Source organism: Cryptomeria japonica, chromosome 9 (genome assembly GCF_030272615.1).
Source record: "Cryptomeria japonica chromosome 9, Sugi_1.0, whole genome shotgun sequence".
Classification (NCBI taxonomy): Eukaryota; Viridiplantae; Streptophyta; class Pinopsida; order Cupressales; family Cupressaceae; genus Cryptomeria; species Cryptomeria japonica.
Window position 1 is genome coordinate 546,536,311 of NC_081413.1, and position 26,996 is coordinate 546,563,306.

The 26,996-nt window shown below is 41.1% G+C and overlaps 1 protein-coding gene across 2 annotated transcripts in view; it reads right to left on the reverse strand.

Annotated features, from left to right (window-relative positions):
- LOC131060999 (chloroplastic lipocalin) overlaps positions 1-26,996 on the reverse strand; it is a 60,238-nt gene that overhangs the window by 15,864 nt on the left and 17,378 nt on the right. Inside the window, exons 2-4 of one of the 2 annotated variants that reach the window (XM_057994496.2) lie at positions 9,649-9,784; positions 9,041-9,274; positions 8,588-8,878 (exon numbers count right to left, since the gene is read on the reverse strand). In XM_057994496.2, the coding sequence (XP_057850479.1) occupies positions 8,588-8,878; positions 9,041-9,274; positions 9,649-9,784 (661 nt within the window). Of the gene's footprint in view, positions 1-8,587; positions 8,879-9,040; positions 9,396-9,648; positions 9,785-26,996 lie in introns of those variants that run through there. The other variant, XM_057994497.2, reaches the window with a different exon arrangement.

Consider the following 26,996-nt stretch of genomic DNA (forward strand, 5'->3'; position numbering starts at 1 on the left):
CAACTCAGTGCCTGCTAGCCTGAAAAGTTCCTGCCAAAAGGAACTCATGAATCTGCTGTCCCTGTCACTCACTATGGTCTTGGGAAGACCATGGAGTCTAAACACCTCTCTAAAAAATAGCTCAGCCACCTGAGATGCTGTAAAATCAACTGCAATGGGAAAGAAGTGCGCATATTTTGTTAGCCTATCCACGACCACATAGATACAATCCTTCCTTTGCACCCGAGGAAGACCTGTAATGAAGTCCATAGAAATCCCAGTCCACTTCTGTTTCGATATAGGCAAGGGCTGTAACAACCCAGCAGGATAAGTATGCTCCGACTTTTTCTGCTGACAAGTCATACACTCACGGACATGCCGCAAAACATCATCTTTGAGACCCTTCCAAGAGAATCTCTCTCGAACCGCTCTGTAAGTCTTAACATACCTTGGATGTCCTGCTGTAGGAGCATCATGGAAAGCATGCAAAATTTTTTCCTTCAACTGTGAACCCGGAACAACATAAACCCTATCCTTGTAATAGATAATATCATCTACCACACTATATCTGTCATCCACTATCAAACCATCCATGACCTCACAAGCATGCTGATTTTTGGAATACTCAACCAAAAGTTGAGCCTTCCAATCTGCTGAAATCTCGCTCAATGAACATAGGGCAGCAAGTGAGGGTTTCCTAGAGAGTGCATCAGCCACAGTATTATTCTTCCCCTTTATGAATTCGATATCGAAATCATAAGCCTGAATCTTGCTCACCCATTTTTGTTGTCGATCATTGAGCTCTGTCTGATCTAGGAAATATTTCAAACTGTTGTGGTCGGTTCTTACCACAAATTTGCTGCCAACAAGATACTGTCTGAATTTGGCTAAAGCATGCATAATAGCCAACATTTCCTTATCATAGGTAGAGTACAACCTCTCATTATCTCGCAGCTTCCGGCTCTCATAGGCAATGGGATGTCTATTCTGCATCAACACAGCTCCTATGCCTAGACCTGAAGCATCACACTCTAGGATAAATGGCAGCGAGAAATCAGGTAATGCCAAAACTGGAAAGTGCTCATAACCTCCTTGAGTCTATCAAAGACTCCCTGTGCCTATTTTGTCCATCTGAATGCCCCTTTCTTTGTGAGGTCTGTCAAAGGTGCTGCCAACTGAGAGAAACCTCTCACAAATCTTCTGTAATAAGCACATAAACCAAGGAACCCACGTAACTCAGTAATGTTCTGAGGGCGGGGCCAATCCCGAATCGCCTGAATCTTCTCCTCATGCATCTTCACCCCATCAGCACTGATCACATGGCCCAAATATAAAACCTCCCTAAGTCCAAACTCACATTTGGATAACTTAGCAAATAGAGACTGGCTCTCCATTGCTAAGTACCTCCTCAACATGTCTGAGATGGTCCTCCCAAGTACGACTGTAAATCAATATGTCGTCAAAGAACACTAGAACCGACTTCCTCAATTGCTTGTTGAAGATATGGTTCATACAGGACTGGAAAGTGGCCGGTGCATTGGTAAGGCCAAAAGGCATTACCAGAAACTCATAGTGCCCATAGTGACAACGGAAGGCAGTCTTGTGTACATCCTCTTCTCGTACGCGTATCTGATGGTAACCTGAACGAAGATGAATCTTAGAGAAGTAGATAGCTCCATGAAGCTCATCCAACAACTCATCAATGCGTGGAATAGGGTATCTGTTCTTGATTGTCTTCTTGTTCAAGGCTCTGTAATCTATACACATCCGTAGAGTCCCATCCTTCTTCTTAACAAGCACTACAGAAGAAGCAAAGGGGCTAGAACTAGGCCGAATGAAACCCATATCCAACAACTCATGAATAGTCTTCTCAATTTCATCCTTATAGGCTCTAGGATGACGATATGGGGTAGTAATCACTGGCTTCGCTCCATCCTCCATCTCTATACCATGCTCAAAACCTCTATCTGGAGGCACTCCAGAAGGTATGTCACTTAATACTCTCCCATGACAGTCCATCACTGACTGAATATCAACATGAAATACCCTGCCATCCTGAGGTGTAGGTGTTTTGGACTTCACCAAACAATGTGTAGCCCAAATCACATCATTATGTCTAATAATAGTCTCCATCCTGCGAGAAGACACCTCCTTAGGTCCACCATCTGAAGCTTCCCTCAAGATAGTCTTCTTCCCCCCAGAAAGGAACTCTAACTGCATACGGTGGTGATCAATAATGTAACGCCCAATACCCTGTAACCACTGCATGCCCAAGACCACATCATAATCCTCTAATGGAAGCACATAAAAATCATCAGTCAGAGTATAATCCCCCATCTGAATACTAAGTTGTGGAATCCGTTTAGTACAACCCAAAACTGCACCGTCTGCCACCTTCACTCCAAAACCACCAAACTCCTCATACTGTAATCCACGCCTCTCCACTAACTTCTGATCAATAAAGTTATGTGTGGCACCTGTGTCTACCAAGCTCATGACCCGCTTGCCCTTAAGTGTACCTTTCAACCGAAAGGCATGAAATTTAGGATAACTGGAGAGGGTAGCCATAGTTACTTTGGCTATCGCCAAAGGCTCAGGGATATCTGACTCCAACTGTGTCTGCACCTGGTCAACATCCTCCATGCTATCCGTAGCAGGTGTACGATGGCATTCCCTCCTAGAGGAATGAAGGGAGCTCCCAACTGATGAATGGGATTGATGGCTGTGCTGACTGCCTGCCACTGAAACTGATCTGCTCCACCATGTCTGCCCCTATTTCTATCCAACTCCATTCGTGCCAAGGTTTCCTATAATCTGTCAAGTGTCTGGACTATCCTGGGCTGTGTAGTGATGAGAGTTCTCATCATCTCCCCTTCTTCATCCTCAATCCGGTTCTGTCTAGCACCCCCTTGTTCATCCGCCATACTAAGTACCTGTTCAATTCCACTGTCACGCCCCTGTTGAGCTACCCTGTGTGTATAATACCTGTGTATCTCCTCTCTACCCGGATGCATAGAATAAAATGTAACCCTAGTGTGAAAATTCCACACAAACCCTACAAGCTGGCAGGATGATAGCTCTGATACCACTGAAAGATCCCTGATGGATCTCTTTTGCTAATCTGCTGTAATTTTTATTATTTTAAATTGATTTTTCCCGTTTATTAATATTTTCTTTCAGAAATAGACAGAAGTTGCAGAAGGGTTGGATTCTTTTTGTGTTTTGATGATTTTTCAACAAGTAATAAATGAAGTACAAGTACATGAACAAAGTACTGAAAATGAAGTTCATATACAGCCAAAACAAATTCGATTCAAGGCAGATTTTTGAATATAAAATCAAATATTTAACCAGATGAAGATTTCCAATAATTTCAGGAAGATTACAATCAGGAATGAACCCAACCTGGATGCTGAAAGAGTAATATAACCAGGAATGAAGTTGCGGCAAGATTCCAGCCCTCCAAGTGCTGCACGTGGGAAGGAAAGTGGCTGCTAGGTACAGCCGTACGGCTACCAAGTACACCCAACTGGATAGAAACCCCCAAACCCCACGCTGAACTCTGTCAGAATCACTAAAACCTCCAAAAAGTGTGTCGTACAATCTCCAAGATGCTAATAACTGCAAGCAAATCCAAACCACTATATTGGGGGCTACGTCCCAAACAGGCAAGGCATTGGGGTTGGCTTCCCAGATGCTGAAAAGCTCTTCCAGAGCCAAAATCTCAAATCCAAGATGTAAAATGTGTAGAAGATACCCAAGAATTAGGTCTCAACTTCCTTATAACACCTTCCCACTTAGCTCGAACCCTAAAAGTGACTCAATGTGGCGTTTAGGGTTAAAATGTTATATTTCTCATTTTAAGTTGCCAAGTGCATAGAAAACGACCCTTTTTCAAATATAAAGAAATTCGTTCACCGAAAGGATCTGAGTCAAGAGGGAAATATTTAGAAAAGTCCAAGACCTTTCCAACGAGCTATTACACCAAGGGATACGCATCCAGATGAGGCCAAAAACCCCTTATTACTCCAAAATGGCTATAAACATAGCCTTATTTAAATAATAAACGCTAACTTAGGAAATATTAAAAATATAACCCAAATAGCTGCAAAATGCTCAAACAACACCACAAACTAGAAAGTCAACCTGCCACCTATCTATGACTGAAGTCGGAAATCAAGGATCCACTGGCAATCTCATCCCTAAAATCTAGGGATGCTCCTAGAAACTAGGAAACAAACCAAAATCCTATGAAATTGAACCCAAGAAATAATCTCAAGGAGACCCAACCCTGGGTATGGTCATAACCTCCTAAATAGTAGGGATATCCTTCATAAATGTAGGAACTGCCTCCTAAAAATAAGGAACTGCTCCAAACTGATCAACTACTGCCAGAACACCAAGTCCCAAACACTGTATAACCACACTGAGTCTCTATCCATCACTGTCAGCCTACAAGACCCCATAATACGCTGACTCACATGTCTCTTCTAGACAGAGCTAAAGAGGGGACCTGACAAGGAGACACTGCCACCCCTCGAAATATTTGGGTAGGCAACGATTGGAGCCCGGTGCTGAAGGCCGCAGCATTCAAAATCTTCATGGAATACAAGGACATATTCGCTTGGTCCTACAAGGATCTGAAGGGAGTGCCACTAGAATTGTGCGTCCATCAGATACCATTGGTCCCGAGAGCCCAACCGGTACGGAAGAGGCCGTACCGAATGAATAAGAGCTATGCTGCCAAGGTGAACAAAGAGATTGAACGGATGCTGGAGGTCGACATCATATTTCGGGTGGAGACAAGTGAGTGGGTCTCGCCGATTGTGATCTCACTGAAGGAGGCCAACCAGATTTGCATCTGCATGGATTTTTGATGCCTCAACGCAGTCACCATCAAGGATCCATTCCCTATACCTTTCACAGACAACATCCTAGAGGTGGTTGGCCATGAAATATACTCATTTCTAGACGGCTTTTCTAGATACAATCAGATTTCGATAGCTGAGGAGGACAAGTTGAAGACCACCTTTGTGGTGGAGGACGGAGTTTATGCGTACAACCGGATGCCGTTCGGGTTGTGCAATGCTCCCGCAACATTCCAGAGGATAGTCCTTCACATCTTCGATAAGATGTCTGTGGGAAATTTTAAAGCCTTCTTGGATGACTGGTCGATTTTCAGTAGCGAAGACGCTCACTTGGTGGCGCTGAGAGAGTGCATGGAGAGATGCCGAAGGGCCAGGCTCGCCTTGAATCCATGGAAATGCAGATTTATGGTACCACAAGGAAAGTTGCTGGGCCATATCGTTTGTAAAGTTGGACTGAAAACTGACTTGGATAAGGTTTGGGTAATTGTAGAAATGGAGTCGCCCATTGATGTGACGGGAGTCAAGTCCTTCTTGGGACATATAGGATACTACTAGAAGTTCATCAAGAACTTTGCCCAACTTTCATTCCCACTGGACAAACTGACAAGAAAGGGTGAACCGTACATATGGGAATCGACACAAGGGGAAGCATTCGAAGAACTCAAGAGGAGACTGGTGGCAGCACCCATTCTGGCCTATCCAAACTGGGACAGAGAATTCCACGTACACGTGGATGCCTTGAACTATGCCATTGGGGCTACACTAGCACAAGAAGGGGGACATGGGTTGGATCATCCCATCTATTTTGCTAGTCAATTGATGTCGAAAGCTGAGCAGAACTATAGTACCACTGAGAGGGAAGCCCTCAGAATGGTCTACGCCGTACAAAAATTTCGGCACTACTTGCTAGCGACACCCTTCACTTTCTATGTGGATCACTAGGTGTTGATGTACCTGGTAAATAAACCCATTATCCAAGGCAGGATAAGCAGGTGGCTACTACTCCTTCAAGAGTTCACTTTCACAATAATTGTACGACCAGGAAAGAGTCATGTCTTTGCTGATCAGTTGTCCCGGATTAGGTCGGGAGAGCTGCCAGAGGGGGTGAATGATGAATTTCCAGATGCTCACCTATTCAAGATCGCAGTACTGCCATCATGGTATACTGCCATCGGGGAATATCTCTCCACCTCCATGTTCCCGCAAGGTATGCCACCTGGAGAACGGAGGAAACTCGTGTTGAGAAGCCGCACATTTCAGTTGATTAATGGATTGTTGTATAAAATGGGACCCGACCAAGTGTTGCGTCAGTGTGTGATGGAGGAAGAGGTGCCAAGCGTTCTGAGGGAGGCACATGAGGAGCCCGCGGGAGGCCATATGGGACCAAACACTACGCCAAGAAAGGTGCTACTAGCGGGCTTGTGGTGGCCCACATTGTATAATGATGCTAGAGAATGGGTAGTAGGTTGTGATACGTGCCAAAGAGCGGGGAAGCCGCTAAAGAGGGATTTCATGCCCCTCAACCCTTCGCATGCTCAAGAACTATTCAAGCGTTGGGATTTGGATTTCATTCGGCCACTCAAGGCCAGCCGTGCTAGGAGGTGTCGCTACATTGTGGTAGCCACAGAATATTTAACCAAATGGGTTGAAGCGCGGGCCCTACTTGATAACTAGGCCGTAAGTACAACAAGATTCATTTATGAGCAGATCATTACACGGTATGGTATCCCTATGCAGTTGACCAGCGACAAGGGTGGACATTTTGTGAACCATGTCATCAAGCTCCTCAATACTAAATTCAAAAAATTTCATTCATTGTCTAGCCCCTATTACCCGCGAGCCAATGGGCAGGTGAAGGCTACCAACAAGATTCTCATGGGAGTGATTTACAAGTCTTGTGGTGTCGAGGGAGAAGACTGGGAAGAAAAATTACCTTCGGTCTTATGGGCCTACCGCACAACCTACAAAGTGACCACCGACCAGACCCCATTCCAATTGATGTACGAACAGGAAGCTGTTGTGCCAGCGAAATTCATGGTGCCAAGCCTTTGCATTGCAATCGAGAACAAACTGGGGGATATGGAGAGCCTGAGGGAGAGGCTGTATGTCTTGAACAAGTTGGATGAGAAAAGAATGATGGCCCAGTGGGCTACGAAGGCAGCCCAACAAAGGAGGACGTTGTGGCACGACAAGCACTTAAAACAAATGAGGTTTGCTCCAGGACAACTGGTACTGAAATATAATGGGTTTAATGAGATTAAACCAGGCAAATTCAAGGTAAGATGGTTAGGACCATATTAAGTCTGCGAGGTGGCGGAGAACGGGGCAGTGAAGTTGTGGACACTGGATGGATGGGAGGTTGCAGGCAGCATCAATGGGTTGAAATTAAAAATATATCATGAGCAGAGGCGATCGACCAACCCCGAATCCTCCCGAAGAAATACTTAGGCAAAAAATAAAATTGTTTGGTGAGAACCGTATGAAAAAATAAATAAATAAATAAATAAAATTTAAAAACAAAGTTCATCGTACGGTAGAGGCCCATGCTCACTGTATGGTGGAGCCGTGTGCTCTCGTGCGGTGGAGCACGTGTTCCCGCACAAAAGACAGAAACAAAATAAATTTGATGAACTTAGACAAATTTGGTTAATTATGATAAAAGAACTTAATTTCTAATGATTTTGGGTTTGTTGTGGTTTAAATATGATCTAGATTCTTCAGATTGTTTATGGTTTGGTTTGAAGATTGATGCAAAGTTTCAATTAATTTAATATCATTGGTAAGGAGGACTTTTGAAGATTGCAGTTAAATTCCCAATAAATTTTATAAGACTGTTACATTTTGTCATGTGTCTCGGTCAGGTTGCTTTCATTTGGAACTTAATCTATGTAAATTTGTTAGTAATATTAGGAGTGTCATGAATATTAAACCAAGAGGTTGTAAGTGAATCAAGTCAAGTGATCATGATTGGTGTACATAAATGATCTGACAAAGGAAGACGAAGACTTGCTTTTAATTTTATGCACAAAAGAGAGAGAGATCATGAAGGTGAAAGGTCATCAATGTTTTAGAAATTGTATGAATGTAGGGTGGGTTTGAGCCTGAGGAAATGCAATATTTATCCTGCATGAGTTGATTTAAGATTTTTTCATCCCTCCCAAACATATTGTGTCAAATAACTCATTTGTATTTGACTGCAGTTTCAATTATCAGTTAATGCATTGCTGAATTTCATTGTTGAATGAGCCCTACCTCTTCATTATTTCTTATGCAGACTGCCGATATCCTTAACAAGATGTAACATTGGATGTTCAAACTTCAAACACATATGTGCAATCTGGATATAATGCCAAACCAATTCTAGTCTAGGAGGAAAGCACATTTTCCTCAGTAAGAAAAAGAAAAGTTTCCTTAAAAGGGAAACAAAAAGGAGACGAGCACGAAAAAGATAAAAAATTACAACATCTAAAAGAAAATGTTAACAGCTAAGATCTATAAATCATATGCAGGCTATAGCCTTTTTCGGAGAGATTTAAACCAGGTTACCTTAAAGTACTCAATCTATGGTACAGATGTTTTGGTTTTGACTCTCGTGACACATCAAATCTGATACTTCAGCAACTTTGTAATTTTATTTATTTTTAATACAAATCTACTGCAATTAAAATACAAGGGACAACAATGTTAGGCAGCTACAAATCACAATGTTTGAAATTATTTTAATCAAAAGGATATCATACCTGAACAAAACTCCTGTCTTTTGCTCCTGATATAATAGCAAAATTATCATAATCTGTCGCAATCACATCATATGGCAGCTTAGGTATGAAAGGAATTGTAGGAAAGCGAAGAAAACATTTCTCTCTAATCATTTCTTGTCTCTCTAGCTTAGTCTCTGCCTTCTTGATTTCTGCCTCATTTAGGCATTGAACGTTTCCTCTTATACCAGTAATGTACCCATCTGGACTGCCATGAACACAAAACGTATCAACTTGAATAGCCCGATTTTTGGCATCGAATGAATACACACCCTGTGCATTTACAAGTATGAAATTTTATTTTTCCTCCAATTCACTTAGAACAATTTTAATCTTCTTAATGATTGGTTCATCTTATATTCATAGTAAAGAGTTTATTTACTTTTCAGAGTGAATTCCAACTTTAATATAGTAATTGAAAATTTGAAATATTACTTGTGTACAATGGCAATCTTCTTGTCCCTGGCCTGCAAATCCACGCTTGAGAGAGGCAACCTCAAACCATCTTCCTGAATACCTAATTGGATTAAAATTATTGGCAGTCATGCCAGTCATCATTAGATTCTGATTTTCATCCTCGCTTGAGTTATCAATTGTTAGAGTTGTGCTATTTTCTGTGATAGATGCAAGTTGACAAATGTTGCTCTGTGAGTACTCTGCAGCAATGACCTGGACATAAGAAACAAACAAATAAAGTTTAAAAAGAACAGTTAGACCTTTAGATATTCTTCTTTGAATACCCCTTTTACTTGTGCTACAGCTTCTTGTGATCTCATCTACCATCAGTGCCCTGCAAGAAAAGTTTTTTTCTCCTTTCAGACAACATGAATTTCACTTCCTGAATGTTCTAAGTTAATATGTGATAACACTGAGTCTCCACCATAACCTTTCTACCTCCAGTCTTCTCAAAAGCCTTCCTAAAGCTTTCCACTTGGTAGCAATATCATGCACTCAAGTTGAACAGCTTTTCAAATTTGGTAGAATCTAGTTATATTAGATGCAAGTATATTGGTAAAATGCAGAAATACATAATACCCCTTTACCTGATTAGTAACAGCATTCAGTAAGACAACTGCTCCAAAGCTTGCTTGCAGTTTTCTGCAGATTGTTTCTCTTAATCCTGTTGAGTGTCCAATAAAGCATCTTACTGCCATTTTCCTCTTATAATAGCATCCAAATCTGCATGAAGCAAGACTTGGTATAAGCCTCTCCTTTGCCTTCCCCATAACTCGTCTTTCCAAACAAAAGTCTCAGATATAAAGATAGACAGAACAATACGTCCTCTGAAAGATTATTACAGAACCATAGTTAACAAACACAAAGAGATCAGGCTGAACAAGAACAGAAAAAAGTTCAGGTATGCAGGATTTCTAAACTGATTTGGTTCAGTCCAGAAATTATATATACAACCGTATGTTGCATAAAAATATTAAAATTAAACCAGGAAGCACAAACCATAGAAATTTATCTTAGTATAGATATTAAGATTTAAGGTAATTTTCATGGATGTTGGGTTTAGTTTTTATTTATTATTTTTGTATCTTTATAGTTGAAAATAATAAATTATTAGTTCCAGATCAAACTAGACAAATTTGATCTGTCCTAAAAGTCTGGTTAACTGGATTCAGACCAATTCCGGCTGATTCAGTAAACAATTCAACAAACTTATTGGAAATGAACTGTTTAGTCAAGTGAAAAAGGGTTATTTGCCCTTTCTGTAGTTAGTTATTGATGATGATAAACAAGAAGGCTACAAGCACTTTATTTGCTAGTATTCTATTTAATAAATTTTATGTCCTGGAAAATTACTGCTTCCACTTTCTGCAGGTAGTTTCCGGTTGAAAAGAAGAAAAGACAAGTGCTTGGATTTCACAGGTATTATTTTTCGTAATCGTTAGTTTAGACAGAAGATGTATGCACTTAATATTTAATTTAGTAGAACATCTCACATAGAAAAAAGGTAAGTCGTTAGATTTCACAAGTTGCTTGCACTTAACATGAATTGTTACCACAAATCACATAAGCCATGGATCATATGCTCGGTCATGTTTACCTGGTCATTGTTTCTATAGCATACACAAGTTACGGATGTGTTGGTTCATGGCAGGGAAAAGCAAGAGGCATCCGTGGTGTTTGTTTTGATTCCTTGGCTAACTCTAGTGGTGGTGGAAATCCAGCTCCTAAACAAGTTGTGGTACCTGTGGAAGGCTGGAATGTTATGTCAAGTGTATTGGGGCTCCGTCAGGTGGAACTGGTTGTGTGGGAGGTTAGTGAGTCATTAATCTTTAGGTTCTTAGTTGTTTTCATGTGTTTGCTGTTTTTTGCTATTTGGTTCTGAACTTCTGTTGATTGTTTTGCCCTATTATCATAGGGTTTTTGTATGCTTTATCTCTGTTTTTCCAGCCTCTTGATGATCTCCTCTGTAGTTATGAATGTCCATCAATGACTTTTGTTATCAATATTTTGATGTTAAGAAGGTGCAGGCTCCAATAGATCACTCTCTATTATATTAAAATAATAAATTAGTATCCTAATAAACTAGCATAGATATCTTAGATACATATATCTAACAAACACAGAGTGATATCAATCTCAAGGTGCCTATTGAACTTATGACAAAAGTTAAATAAGTGCCTCAAGATTGATATCTCTTAGCGTCATTTAGATACAAGTATTTATGATATCTGTGCTAGTTATACATCATCAATAATGACAATGTATTTCATTGTGAATCCATTTCAACCTTATTTTAAACAATTTCTAGCACATGTGCACCCTTGTCTTGAATCAAAATCACATACACCTATCTTGGCCTTGGATTTAAGTTCGGTAGTATCGCCCATGGAACAGATGTTTATGATTATTGATAGAATAAAAATCCTGACAATACCCACTTCAGATTTAGGACAGATTCATACCTAACTATAAGTGACCAGAATACAAAGATGTAAATTCTTCTAAAGAGCTGAAGCTCCTTTGACTAAGAATTTAGGTATCCAAGAACAGTTGTGCATCATCTCCCCCTCCTTTACTTTCAGAAAACCCGAACTTGTGTTTTCCTTCTAATATTTTTTAGCCTATTTTAGGAAGCTTAACAAATCTTTCAACCCATAAAGATAGTGTTTTAATTTACCAAGGACCTACATTATTGTCTCTAAGGACCCTTGGCATTGCTCAATGTCTATGCGGGTTGCAATATGGTATGCCCTACTGCTAATAACTATGTTATTTTCTTGACAAGCCAAAAATTCATCACTGACTTAATTGAGAACTTTCATATTGATGTTTTAACGTGTACATGATTGCATGAACCAACCTCCAATTACTGGATTTTTGTCATGCCCCCACCATGATACATCTACCACGTCTCTAAAAAGAAATAATAAAATTTAGCTATATCTAAAATGACCTTATTCATAAGACTTCGCCATTTTCTATTGAGTCAATCCCCACATAATGGAACTTCTCCCTTTAATTGGCGAAATTGTAAAGATCATTAAAACTAGACTTCATTTCTTTGCTGGCCAAAATGATAGTTAAAAAGTTATTGGCCGACTTCCTTTTGAACTATGAAATATATAATAAAATAAAATATAAAACCCTATCCTAGCCGACCCCACTGTCATTTCCAAGTCAAAGCCATATAAAATAAAGATAATCGCAAAATATTAAGGGAGGAATAGAAGGCAGGCTGCAATTATAGAAGATCGTTATTAATCTCTACTTAAAACAGAAATTTAGTTAAGCAAGAGGCAACAGTCAAACTGCAAGGGGCACCACTGCTTAGAAGAGATGTGACCACGGGAAAAGACATGACCCCTCCAGAGTCAAGTGACAGGTATTTAATGCTGATTGGTAGTACAAGCAAGGGGAGCATACCAGAAAACAGATCCAGCAATTGATCAAGGAATATATATATATATCATTCAGCAAAGGAACAAGGTGAGGTTAGGCCCCCTTCCCGGCTCTAAGTGGCTTATGAGCAGCAAGGTGGGGACAACCTAACTAGTTACGAGGTGATGCGAAACAAGAGTGAGAGAAACTTAGAAACCTTGCCAATTCTAGATTCTGTTGTTATGAATTAGTCCAAAATTGCAACTAGGGTAATATCAGAGTTCCACAACAGAAGCTAATTTTTATCATCTTGTCACTCCTTGACAATTGCATTGTGAGGTCATGGGAATGATGTAGGTAGTGTTGTGACGTTTTCATACATCACCCCATTGCAAATGGGGACCCCCTACATTTTAGGCCCTCTTGGTCTTTTGGCTTTCGTTTTTGGGCCTTTTCGTAGCAGTCTCGTCAGTCTCTCTCTAAGATTGTGAGTGTTTTGGTCCATTCTCGATGATGTACTTGCCGTGGTCCATTGGCCTATTCTTGAGACCCGTAGGCTATGTGGATTGAAGAATTAGGGTTTCAAACATTGATGAGGCAAGAACTTACTATTTTTAGTAAGTCAAGGATTGGTTGTTTTGATGATACTGTTCTACTGACCTTTCCATGCTCTGTCACTGGGTGCGAAGATCTTGCTTTTCGGAGCAGTAGTTCATGACTTACTATTTCTAGTAAGTGGCAGTATGGAAAATTTCTATTTTTGGCAATGAACAGGGTCCTGATCTTGCAGCAGTTCTTTGGTCTTCTTCACTTCGCTTCATCCTGGTTTCTGTTAATGATCAGTATGGGAGTCATAAGTAATTTAATTAAATATTATTTCCTTGTCAAAGGTTTAATATTTAAATATTTGCAGTTACCGATTAATTGTTGAGGATGACTTAGGGAAAAATAATTAATCAATATTCATGATTATTTCCTAAGTCAAAAGGGCGAATTTGTGGGTGGCCATATAGGAGGATTAAACATCTTTGGTTTAATGTTTAATATTGCAAAAAAGCGGCTCCATATGGAAAATTCAAACTTGCCTAGGAAAGGTAAGTGGGCGCCATGTTGATGGGGAGACATAAGGCGAAATGCAAGTGAATTTGAATGGAGTTTGGTGCCATTTGCATTTGCATTTGGGAAGGCATGGAATTATAAATATGAGCCTTGGGCTCTCATTTTGGTTAACTTATGAAAATTGCATCGTCATGCTACCGGTTTGGCGACTGAAAATCTGAGCTTCGAAGTGTGGCTTCCTAGCCAAGTCTCTGTTTCGTACTTGGAAGATAGTACCTAGCCGTGTCCTGGTGTTTCCAGTGATGTTGGTGAGTGAGTTTTGCAGATTGTGGAGTGTTTAGTGTGGGATTGGAGTGTTTTCTGGTTGCTGGTCGCGGAGTTGCTGAAACTGTATTTTGCTCATACCTCTTGGCCAAGCGATTCTATCATTCTGGGTACCGGCTCATTCATCTTTCCTGCTACTGACGATCCATCCTGTAAGTTTTTAGCACCTTGCATTGAGTATAGAATTTAATAATGCAAATCGAAATTCTCTGGTTAGGCGTGGGTTTTAGAAGGTGCATTGGGATGTGTGCCAAATAAATGAGGGTGCTTTGATAGCTTACCTTTGGTTTGTCTTCATCGTTGTTGGTCTAGTGTTGGTTTAGGACTGATTTTGGGTAAGTATTGAGAGAGATATGAGTGATTTAGTGGCTTCATAGGCTGCTGGTTATGCATTTCCAGCCTACAGTTTTGATGTTAGTAGAGTTTCATGTTAATTATCTTTAATGTTTAGCATTCCTCTTCTACTCTCACTCTCTGTTATTGTAAGGTTAAGTAGTACTACTACTAACCCATTCTGGCTTGTAAAACTCTCATCTCGCTGAAAAGTGGAAGAGGCTAGCTTGCCGCCTATATCAGTTAAATTGTAATTCAGTCCTCTTGCTGCATAAGCGGTCGAGTGATGATTGGTTGTAATGGTCCTCCCGCTGCATAAGCGGTCGAGTTGAGTTTTTGTAATTCAGTCCTCCCACTGCATAAGCGGTCGAGTTGAGTTTTTGTAATTCAGTCCTCTCGTTGAAATATTGTGGTTGAGTGATTTGTGTCTGCTGTATGTTTCTCTTGGCTGGTTCACCGCCAAGATTCTTGCTTTCCCACTGGATAAGCGGAAGGGGCTGGCTTGCCGCCTAGTATTGTATTCACTTTATCATTTCAGTAGATTTGTGATCTAACGATCCCCTCTTCACCATATGCTCTCACCTTCCCATATTGGGCACTTGGTGATCAGAAAGTGGAAGGGTTGCATTTTTCAGCAAGCTTTGAGTTTATGCTTTCTAACCTTAATGGGTTATGTGTTGGTTGATGATTCTTATTGGTCTTTAAAAAAAATAAAAAAAATCCGGGATATTATAGTGGTATCAAAGCTGGTTTTCCTGCCAACCTGTGAGTTTCAGTGGACTCAGAATTCTCCATGAGTGACAGAGATGTCAGATACTACAATCAAGAACAGAAGAGACAGCAGTTTCAGATTTCGGTAGTGCTAGAAGAGGATACATTTTCAGAAGTACTGAGAAACAGAGGGAAGGATTTGGATTCTTCAGACTCCGTGGATTCAATGGCAGACAAGGCTACAAAACAAAATGAGGCACTTGATAAGAAGGCTGAGAGACAATTCAATGCCATGATGGACATGATGTCTCTACTGCTGGCGAAACTTAACCAGAACGTTGTTGGGACCCCTAACCAACCCAACAATGGACCGGAAGCCAGCACTTCTAATGCTCCTGTAGGCAATGGAAATGGGAGTAACAACGGGAGCAATAGTGGAGGTTCAAACCCAAGACCTCTACAACCTGTATTCCTGCCAAGAGAAGTACAGCAAGCTGAAATGGAGATACCTACAGCTGATGAAATAAGAAATAGCTACATGGAGTATGCTTCTCTCCTTGGTGAGATCCGAAATATCCTCACTTTGGATCAGTTTATGAATCAGAAAATGAAGAGAGGAAGGAGGAATGACAATAGATTTGCTGCCCCAAGAGATTATCAGCAAGCTCTTGGAAGAGTGACTTTAGCAAACTTTGATGGAAGCACTAAGAGCACAACTAGAGCATGGGTGCAGAATTTGGACAATTACTTGTCCTTGAGGCCTATGTCGGAAGAAGATGCCATCAAGTTTGCTACCTTGCACTTGGATGGAGTGGCCCACGAATGGTGGTACCATGGGTTGGTCACCCTTGGTCATAACTTGATCACCACCTATGTTGATTTCACCAACAAGTTGATTAAGAGATTCGACACCAAGGATCCAGAGGTGAAATTTAGAGAACTTGAAAAACTCAAACAACAAGGTTCGTTGGACACTTGCGTAACTGAATTCCAAAATTTATCAGTTATGGTAAGTAGCATCTTTGAGAAGCGGTTAGTTGTCCTTTTCACTAAAGGACTTGAGGAACCTTTGAAAGGTTGGGTTAAAGCATTTGATCCGCCCACTTTGGCAGAGGCTATTAAGAAATCTCGAAGCATGGAGTTGGCTGCCCCAAAGAACAAAATTCAGTCCAGGCCTTTCCCTTTCAAAAAGGATAAGAAGAATTTCACAAATCAAACCAAGAGGTTCCCTTCGCGAATGGATGATGAGCTCCGTCAAGAGCTTCGAAGGAAGAATCTTTGTTATTCTTGCAAAGAATCTTGGGCCCCGGGACATAAGTGTCATGGAAAGGGCAATCTGCATCAGATGGAGTGCTATTTTGCGGATGGATCAGATTCTAAAATTTCAGAACAACAAACTGAAGTTGAGGACAGCGAGTATGAAGAGGCTCCCGAAGGGCCTGAAATTGGGTCAGAAGACAGAGGAGTGGTTGCTCAACTCTCTTGCATTCACAAGAATGAGTCCTTTAGAGTTCGGGGTGTGATTGGAGAGCATCGTGTCATTGCTCTCATTGACACATGAGCAACTCACAATTTCATTGATGAAAGGATTGTTGCTAAGAGGGGACTAGTGGTAGAGGAAGTTGAGGGCTTCAAAGTCATGGTAGCAGATGGTTCCAATATATCCTGCAACCGGATGATTTCCAACATGTCTCTAAACTTGGGAAATCATGAGATCAAAGATGATTTCTTTGTGGTCAGCATTGGTGGGATTGATGATGCAGTCCTCAGGATTCAATAGCTGAGATCTCTTGGAGAGATTACACTAAACTTGTAGACCATGGAGCTTCAATTCATGTCTGAAGGGAAGAAGGTAGTATTGAGAGGAATGTCGCATGGTGGACTTAGAGTTGTATCTTTGAAAAGGATGGAAAGGCTGATCCGCCATAACTAGGTGGAGTGGGTAGCAGAGTGTTTGATAATGCCTTCAAATCCATTGGTAGACAAGAGCAGCTATTTCGTAGACATCCAAGCATTGATCAAGGATAGAAGTAAGGTCATGGTCATGCCCTCAAAACCACTAAAAGAGAACCGGAACTATCCTGAAGATGTTCAATCCTTGATAACCAAGAGAAGTAAGGTGTTTGAGAACCCACCTCCTGGCAGACCCCCTGAGAGAGGTGAAAAACACATCATTGAGCTTGAAGGAGTTAAGTCAGTTATGACTACTCCTTATCGATATCCCAAGAAGCAGAAGGATGAGATTGAGAAAGCAATCCAGGAATTGCTTGACATGGGTTACATACGACCAAGCAAAAGCCCCTTTGCTTCGGCTATTGTTTTGGTGAGAAAGAAGGATGGGACCATGCACATGTGCGTGGATTACAGGGCCCTAAATCATAAAACAATTAAGAATCGGTATCCTATCCCGAGAATTGATGAGCTCATTGACGAGCTACACGGTGCAGTGTTCTTCTCTAAGATTGACCTCGGGCTAGGGTATCATCAGATTAGGATGAGAGCTTCAAATGTGGAGAAGACCGCTTTCAGATGCCACTTTGGGCATTTTGAGTTCCTAGTCATGCCCTTTGGCTTGACGAATGCACCTACCACATTTCAGTCATGCATGAACAGAATCTTCCAGAAACAGCTGAGGAAGTTCGTACTGATATTCTTTGATGACATACTCATATTCAGCAAATCTTGGAAGGAGCATTTATAGTACTTGGATGAAGTGCTAAGCATACTAGAATCCGAATCCCTGTTTGCCAAGGAGTCCAAATGTGAATTTGGAATGGAAGAATTGCTCTACCTTGGTCACATTATCAGTGCAGGGGGTGTGAAGGTAGACCCTGAAAAGATTAGAGCCATCATTGATTGGCCTCCTCCTGAAAACATAACACACTTGAAGGGATTCTTGGGTCTGTGTGGTTTTTATCGGAGGTTTGTGAAGGGATACTCTCAGTTGGCTGCCCCCCTCACAGATCTTACAAAGAAAGGAGCTTTTGAATGGTCCGAAAAGGCACAGACAATTTTTGAGCAGTTTAAGGGGATCATGAGTTCCTGCCCCGTTTTGGCTTAACCTGATTTCACCAAACCTTTTGAACTGTAGTGTGATGCATCTGGAGAAGGTGTTGGTGTAGTCCACATGCAGGATAAGCATCCTATAGTCTTCGAGAGTAGGAAGTTGAGAGGACCTGAAAGGCTGTATTCGATTTATGACAAGGAAATGCTTGCCATAATGCATGCCCTTGCGAAGTTCAGGCAGTATCTGGTGGGGAGTAAGTTCATTGTTAAGACTAATCATAATAGTCTTAAACACTTCATGCATCAGAAGGACTTGAATGAAAAGCAATAGAAGTGGGTGAGTAAGCTACAGGCTTACGACTTCGATATTGAGTATGTTAAGGGAAAGAACAACGTTGTGGCTCATGCCTTGTCCAGAAGGCCCCATTTGAGCTCAAAGTGCGAGCTTACTGCTGATTGGAGGGAGTTGTTGCTTGCTGATTATACCAAAAATCAGTTTGCAACCAGCATTATAGAAGGTACTTTTCATGATGAAAGGTACAAATTGGTTGAGGGATTGATTATGTACAAAGGAAGGATCTTCATTGTGGCTAAATCTAAGCTGAAGGAGAAGATTTTGAAGACTTTCCATGATATTCCCCTTGCTGGTCACCAAGGTTACTTCAAAACATATAGGCAGATCCGAGAGAGATTCTCTTGGAAGGGACTTAAACATGATGTTTTGAAGTACATCAAGGAGTGTCACACATGCCAGAGAAACAAAGATGAGCACACTCTGCCAGCTGGTTTGTTGCAACCCTTGCCCATTCCCGGTCAAAACTGGGAAAGTATATCCATGGATTTCATCACTGGGTTACCAAGGGCCCAAGGGAAGGATAGTATTTATGTGGTGGTAGACAGGCTAACTAAGTTTGCTCATTGTTTCGCCATCACCAGCTCTTTTACAGTAGCTCAGGTTGTTGAAGTGTTTGGGATGTGTTCAAATTACATGGGTTACCGAAGAACACTGTGAGTGATAGGGACAACAAGTTCCTAAGTGTTTTTTGGCAGGAGATCTTCAGATTATGTGGTACTGTGCTCACTCCAAGCACAAGTTATCACCCACAAACTGATGGGCAGACTGAGATAGTGAATAAGTGGTTGGAAGGATATCATAGAAACTATGTCTCGGAGCAGTAGAATGCATGGGTGAGATGGCTTCACTTGGGAGAGTATTGCTACAATTCCTCCTATCACATGTCCCTCCGGATGCCACCATTCATGGCACTATATGGTTATGAAGCTCCTAGCTTCGCTGACCTAGTATTTGGTGATAGCAGAACCCCTTAGGCGAAGGATATGATGCAACAAAGTCAGGATATTCTGAGGATTCTGAGAGACAATCTCCAGCATGCATAGAATCAGCGGAAGTTGTATGCTGATCAAAAGTGAATCGAGTGCACCTTTGAGGTGGGGGACATGGTCTACTTGAGGCTCCAACCCTACAGACAGTCTACTCTCAAGAAGAGTGGGGTTGAGAAATTGAAGCCATGATTCTATGGGCCTTTCAAAATCAGCAAGAGAATTGGAGAAGTGGCGTATGAGCTGGAATTACCAGCAAGCAGCAGGATTCATAATGTATTTCATGTGTCACGCCTCAAGAAGGCTCTGGGACACAATGTTGTTGCTTCAACTGAGTTACCCCCGCTCGATGAGGAGGGAGAGCTTGTTTTGGTTCCTGAAGCTATCCTTGATTTCAGGGAACGTTCTTTGAGGAGAAGGGTGATCAAGGAATATTTGATCAAATGGAAAAATTTGCCAGCAAAGGATGCTACTTGGGAAAATGAGAAGATTTTCCTGCATCCAACCTTATAATTGCTTGAGGACAAGCAATTTTGGGGAGGGCAGACTGTAATGTCCCCTTCTCGATGATGTACTCGCAATGGTCCATTGGCCTATTCTTCAGACCCGTAGGCCATGTGGAAAGAAGAATTAGGGTTTCAAACATTGATGAGGCGAGAACTTACTATTTTTAGTAAGTCAGGGGATGGTTGTTTTGATGATATTGTTCTACTGAGCTTTCCATGCTTTGTCACTGGGTGCGAAGATCATGCTTTTCGGAGCAATGGTTCATGACTTACTATTTTTAGTAAGTGGCAGTATGGAGTATTTATATTTTTAGCAGTGGACAGGGTCCTGGTCTTGCAACAGTTCTTTGGTCTTCTTCACTCCGCTTCATCCTGGATTCTGTTAATGATCAGTATGGGAATCATAAGTAATTTAATTAAATATTATTTCCTTGTCAAAGGTTTAATATTTAAATATTTGCAGTTACTAATTAATTGTTGAGGATGACTTAGGGAAAAATAATTAATCAGTATTCATGATTATTTCCTAAGTCAAAAGGGCGAATTTGTGGGTGGCCATTTAGGAGGATTAAACATCTTTGGTTTAAAGTTTAATATTGCAAAAAAGCGCCACCATAGGGAAAATTCTAACTTGCCTAGGAAAGGTAAGTGGGCAACATGTTGATGGGGAGACATAAGGCGAAATGCAAGTGAATTTGAATGGAGTTTGGCGCCATTTGCATTTGCATTTGGGAAGTGTTGATGTATCTTTTGTACACGACCAAACACAGAATAAAATACCTAAAGGTACCTTATCCTCTCTTGAACAAAGTTTCCCAACTGCTGAAGATCTCGCCGAAGGATCAGTCGGAGTAACTCCAAGGTTTTGATATGTAGGTTCTCTACGTGTGGATAAGCTCTTTGCGGTACGATGTGATTTTGCTGGAATCACAAGGGGACTTACTTTTGATGACCTGAACGTCTGATTTGCTTTGGATATTAGTGCGATCTTCTGAGGAAAGTTTTATGATGTTTAGATCACCGCTACAAGCATGGACACCATCAGGTTGATGCATATCAATGAAGAAGAGATAATTGAAGTTAAGCTTAAGCTGAATGATTCCAATTGACTACACAAGGCAAGTTTGCAATCAACAAACTGCTAGTAGTATGGATATACAAATTTCACCGTTGATCATACAAATTTCTTCCATTCACCTAATAACATGAAATCAAATTTGAGAAGTATAGAAACCATGCAAATTGTAGAATTGACACATAGAATTCACCATTCCTTCAATGAAGTTTACATGTCTTTTGCAACAATGTCTTGGCAACAATCTTTGCCTTCTCTTTCTACTCTACTCTAACTATTTCCTACTCTCTGACCATTCACTATTAGCTAACTATTAACTATTACAAATGAGGAGCCAAGGCTTTATATAGGGAGCCCTTTACAAACAGACGGCTCTGATTGACTTAGAATCAATGGCTAGGATTACAAGATAGAAACCCTAATTAGGGTTTGTTACAACAAACTTCCTTAGCCAGTTAAAAAATTACATTCCCAGAGTGAGGACCAATAGGAAGCAGGGGTAGGTACACCGAAGTTTGTGCCGCCTCTGATGAGTCAGGTACATTGAATCTGGACATGCTGAGGTGGACCAATCCGACTGAAGGAAAAGTGGCTGGGATGCCACCTTGTCTAATGTTTGTGTCTTGGTTGATCTCTTTTTTGTCTCAATTTGATGAATGATGTGTTCCTTGATTCTCTATGTGCTTGATGAGGCTTCCTTACTGTCAAGTTCTTCTTTCTCCGGTAGCATACCTTGCCTTGAAGTGCTGGCGAAGCCTTTCTTTGTCATCTTGTGGTTCCTTAGTGTGGCGAAGTGAAGGTTTTGGAGGTAGCTGGCAACTCCTAGAACACATGTAGTCCACCTTTATGCCTTTGGAATGTCCTTGATGATGACGGACTAGAACAGGTCGTCCTTGTCCTGATCTTCTTCCATCTGCAAAACAAACCAAAAGGTGATTAAGGACACATAATAAACTCATTCAACATAGCATTTTCTACCTTAAAACATCAACAAGAAGACATCAAAATGAAGCTTGCTCAAAATCCTTCCCAGAGACAAGCCCTATAAGAATTTCGCTCTGGACCCTTTGGAAGGGTCGAGCGAAATTTGCATTTTAGCTCAAATTTCATCATCTCCTTGCCTTGAACTTCCCTTGACCTTTGAATTGCTTTCTCCTGAAGACATCATTGATTTGACCTCCTAAAAGACCAAAAGAGAGGATTTCGCTTTGGACCTTGGCCAAGGACAGGACCTATAAGGAATTTTGCTCTGGACCCTTTGGAAGGGTCAGGAGCGAAATTTGCATTTTAGGACAAAATCTTCACATTTTGTGACCACAACTTGCTCAAATGCATGTCTAAGGATGCCTTTAATCTCAATCAACACTAGGCTTGATGCGAAATTGGAGCAAAATAGAGGTTTTAAGAATTTTGCTCTGGACCCTTTGGAAGGGTCAGGAGCGAAATTCACATTCTAGGACAAATTCTATCATTTCTCTACTCCAAAATGCCTTCCAAGGCAAGCACACAGTCTTCTCTCCACCAAGGCCTGGGAATCCATCTCTTGACCTTCATCATGAGCAAATTAGGTGAAATTGAGTATTTCTCTCTAGACCCTTTGGAAGGGTCAGGAGTGAAATTCTTGACTTGCTTGTTTTCCTTCACCAAGGTCTATCCTTTTCACTCTCTATACTTGGACTCTCATCTTTGGATCCCTCTCCCATACATGCAACACTTGCTTGACCCTCAAAATGGCTAGAAAGGAGAATTTCACTAAAAATCATGGCCAGGGACAGGACCTATCTAGGATTTCGCTTTGGACCCTTTGGAAGGGTCAGGAGCGAAATTCATGTCCTAGCCTAAAATCTCCATCATTGGTGGCCACAATCCATTCCAAGGCATGCTTAGGGGTCCTTCCAAGCTCAATCTACCTTGATCCACACTTAGCTTGACACAAAAATGAAAGGAAAAGGTGGATTTTAGGAATTTCGCTCTGGACCCTTTGGAAGGGTCACGAGCGAAATTCTAGTTTTTGCTCAATTCCTTCAAATTTATTGATCACAAGCAACTCAAAGTCATTCCTAAGGACATATCCAATCCTATCTCACCCTGACCCACACTTGACTTGGCACAAAACTGGGAGAAAAGAGTGGTTTTGTGGAATTTCGCTCTGGACCCTTTGGAAGGGTCAAGAGTGAAATCCATGTTCTTGGTTGGCTTCACACTTCCTTCATCCAATCCTCCTTCAAACTTGATCAAATTCAAGCTCCTTTCGCCACATTCAAGTGAATTTGCCATCTACTTAGCTCAAAACAAGGTCCTCCTAGTGCTTAAGGCAAAAAGGAAGGTCAAATTGAGGATTTCACTCTGGACCCTTTGGAAGGGTCAGGAGCGAAATTCTCCTTCTAGGTTGATTTCCCCCCTTCATCACCTCAAACCTCCTCTTAAAGACAAATATGCATCAAAGCCTTCCCATCACGCCTTAGAAGTCAACAAACTTGGTCAAATCAAAGAGCAAAGTGGAGGAAAAGTGGATTTCGCTCTGGACCCTTTGGAAGGGTCAGGAGCGAAGTCCATGTCTTAGGTCAAAATCTTCATTTCTCAATGCTTTCAATCACTTCATGAGGCAAGAACATATCAATCTACCCCCACCATGTCCAAGGAACAAGGATGTTGGCCCAAACAAGGGAGAAAATAGTGTCTAGGGAGAATTTCACTCTGGACCCTTTGGAAGGGTCAGGAGCGAAATTCTAGTTTTGGGTTGATTTCACACTTCTTTTCTCCTTCTCATGACTTGGACATACTTTGTTAGGCTTCCTTCCATCATGATCATGTGAATTTTCTCTTCAAGTTGACATCTAGCTCAAGATTTTGTGAAAAATAGGGTCTTACAAGAATTTCGCTCACCAATTTGACTTAACTCAGACCTTCAAAGATGATATTCACTCACCAAGCTTCATTGACCTCCTCAAACTCAAACAAGACGCAATTAGCTACAAGAGCAAAAGTTTGTCCTAAGGAAGACTTTCAAAGATGACCTTAACCCGGAGCATCCACTGACTCACCTTTAGCTAAAACAGAGCTTGCTATCTAAGTGATCCCTCTGGCAACACTCAGCATGCAAAGGCTAATAGACAAAACCCTAAAAGACCTAGAAATACAAACCCCAGAAAGCAAAAAGTAGGGGTCCCCATTTGCAATGGGGGGATGTGTGAATACGTCACAACAGGAAGGCATGGAATTATAAATATGAGCCTTGGGCTCTCATTTTGGTTATCTTATGAAAATTGCATCGTCATGCTACCGGTTTGGCGACTGAAAATCTGAGCTTCGAAGTGTGGCTTCCTAGCTAAGTCTCTGTTTCGTACTTGGAAGATAGTACTTAGCCGTGTCCTAGTGTTTCCAGTGTTGTTGGTGAGTGAGTTTTGCAGATTGTGGAGTGTTTAGTGTGGGATTGGAGTGTTTTCTAGTTGCTGGTCGCGGAGTTGCTGAAACTGTATTTTGCTCATACCTCTTGGCCAGGGGATTCTATCATTCTGGGTACCGGCTCATTCATCTTTCCTGCTACTGACGATCCATCCTGTAAGTTTTTAGCACCTTGCATTGAGTATAGAATTTAATAATGCAAATCGAAATTCTCTGGTTAGGTGTGGGTTTTAGAAGGTGCATTGGGATGTGTGCCAAATAAATGAGGGTGTTTTGATAGCTTACCTTTGGTTTGTCTTCATCGTTGTTGGTCTAGTGTTGGTTTAGAACTGATTTTGGGTGAATTGGGTGAGTATTGAGAGAGATATGAGTGATTTAGTGGGTTCATATGCTGCTGGTTATGCATTTCCAGCCTGTAGTTTTGATATTAGTAGAGTTTCATGTTTATTATCTTTGATGTTCAGCATTCCTCTTCTACTCTAACTCTCTCTGTTATTGTAAGGTTAAGTAGTAGTACTACTATCCCATTCTAGCTTGTAAAACTCTCATCCCGCTAAAAAGTGGAAGAGGCTAGCTTGCCGCCTATATTAGTTAAATTGTAATTCAGTCCTCCCGTTGCATAAGCGGTCGAGTTGAGTTTTTGTAATTCAGGCCTCCCGCTGAAATATTGCGATTGAGTGATTTGTGTCTGTTGTATGTTTCTCTTGGCTGGTTCACCGCCAAGATTCTTGCTTTCCCGCTGGATAAGCGGAAGGGGCTGGCTTGCCGCCCAGTATTGTATTCACTTTATCATTTCAGTAGATTTGTGATCTAACGATCCCCTCTTCACCGTATGCTCTCACCTTCCCATATTGGGCACTTGGTGATCAGAAAGTGGAAGGGTTGCATTTTTCAGCAAGCTTTGAGTTTATGCTTTCTAACCTTAACGAGTTATATGTTGGTTGATGAATCTTATTGGTCTTAAAAAACATAAAAAAATATCCGGGATATTACATCATCCAATCACAACAGAACTAAGAAATAGAATTCGTTCAAGGTGATTACAAAATAATAAATCTGGAGATTTGATCCTAATAAGGATTATTTATTACTTGTTGATATCAAAGAGGTATATTTTTATCATCTTATCACTCCTTGGCAATTGCATTGTGAAGTCATGGACTCATGGGAATGATGTAGGTAGGTCCACATGAGGGACTAGGATTCATGGGCAGCAAGGTGGTGTTAGGTCCCCTTCTTGGCCTTGAATGGCTTTTACAAGCAGAAAAGGTGGGGTAGGCTCCCTTCCCAGCTCTAAGTTGCTTATGAGCAGCAAGGTAGGGTTAGGCACCCTTCCTAGCTCACGAGAGCAGCAAGGCAAGGTTAGGCCCTGTTGATGTGCGTTTTGTGACCATGCGCAACACAGAATAAAGTTTTCCAACAGTCACTTTATTCTCTCTTGATCAAAGTTTAATTGTATGCTAAGATTGCGATAAGTTCAAACAATTGACTCCAAGGTTCCAATTATGCAATGGACGTGACTCAATTGGCTTGATGTGATATGTTGGTAATCCAAGGGGACTTATGTTTGGATTGTTCTTTCACTTCTTTGTTGTGGCTGGAACTTCATCATCGGATATAGCAATTTTGTGATGCTTCTACTTTGAATGAACTGAACTGGAATGGACTGAAATTAAAGGGGAAAGGGTTAGAAGGATCTAGATCTACTCCTGAGGGCAGTGATATCAATAGATAATGCACTAATGGACGAATTGCAAATAAACCAAGTTCTTCTTTGCCAAGATTAACTACAACTCCACAAGAACTAGTGCAATCTTCCAAGTATGTTGAACGATTTTTACATCGAGAAAGTGCATTTGAATATCCAAAACAACGCAATCCAAACGACCATCCACAATCGAACTTAGCACAAATTTAGTGGCTCGGGCTAACTTTACACTGCAACTTATAATCAACAAAATGCAAAAAGTACGAACCATGGAAATTCATCAAACACCATTGCATTCTCCATTGAAATCAAAGAACTACTCTACTTCTACTCTAAGTGAGGAAGGTGAAACCATGCAAGTTTTGAAAAATAACTTAAGTGAACACCATCAGAGAACAATGCATCACTGTTATTATCTCAAAACTTATTGCAACAATTTCATACAAATCTCCCTGCTTACAAATGAAGGGGTTAGCCCCTTATATAGGCCTTCAGCCTTGATTACATGCAAACCCTAATTAGGGTTTGACCCAAAAGATTCCACACACATGATGTAACAAGGTGGGAATAAACATTAAATGCCTGTCATGCCCACTTACAATAAATTCTTGCCTGCTAAAAACAACGCCCATAAAGCATTAATTAACCATTACATTCAAAAAGTGCCCACTATGCAATAAATGCACCCTCATGCAAAAGATCGCCCATTGTGCAATAAATGCACCATCACCTCCAAATCCGCCCAATGTACAATGAATGCACCATCACTTTCAGGAATAGCCATGTATTCAATAGTGTTGGATTTTGCCAAGATCAAGGGCACAATGAAAAGCATAAAAGAGACAATAGAATGACAAGAACAAACTGTATTCTCATCAATATAAAAATGATCAACTGGATTAACCAATACAATGAATAGAGGCTTGCTTATATAGGCAAGGCCATATGGATGTATGAGCACACAAATATGACAAGTGGCTCAATGAGAAACAAGGGTAGGTAGGAAATAGGTGTGGGTAGGTAGGAGAAATAATATAATATTCCACATGAGGTGGATCACCCACCGAAGGTGGAATTATCACTCCACAA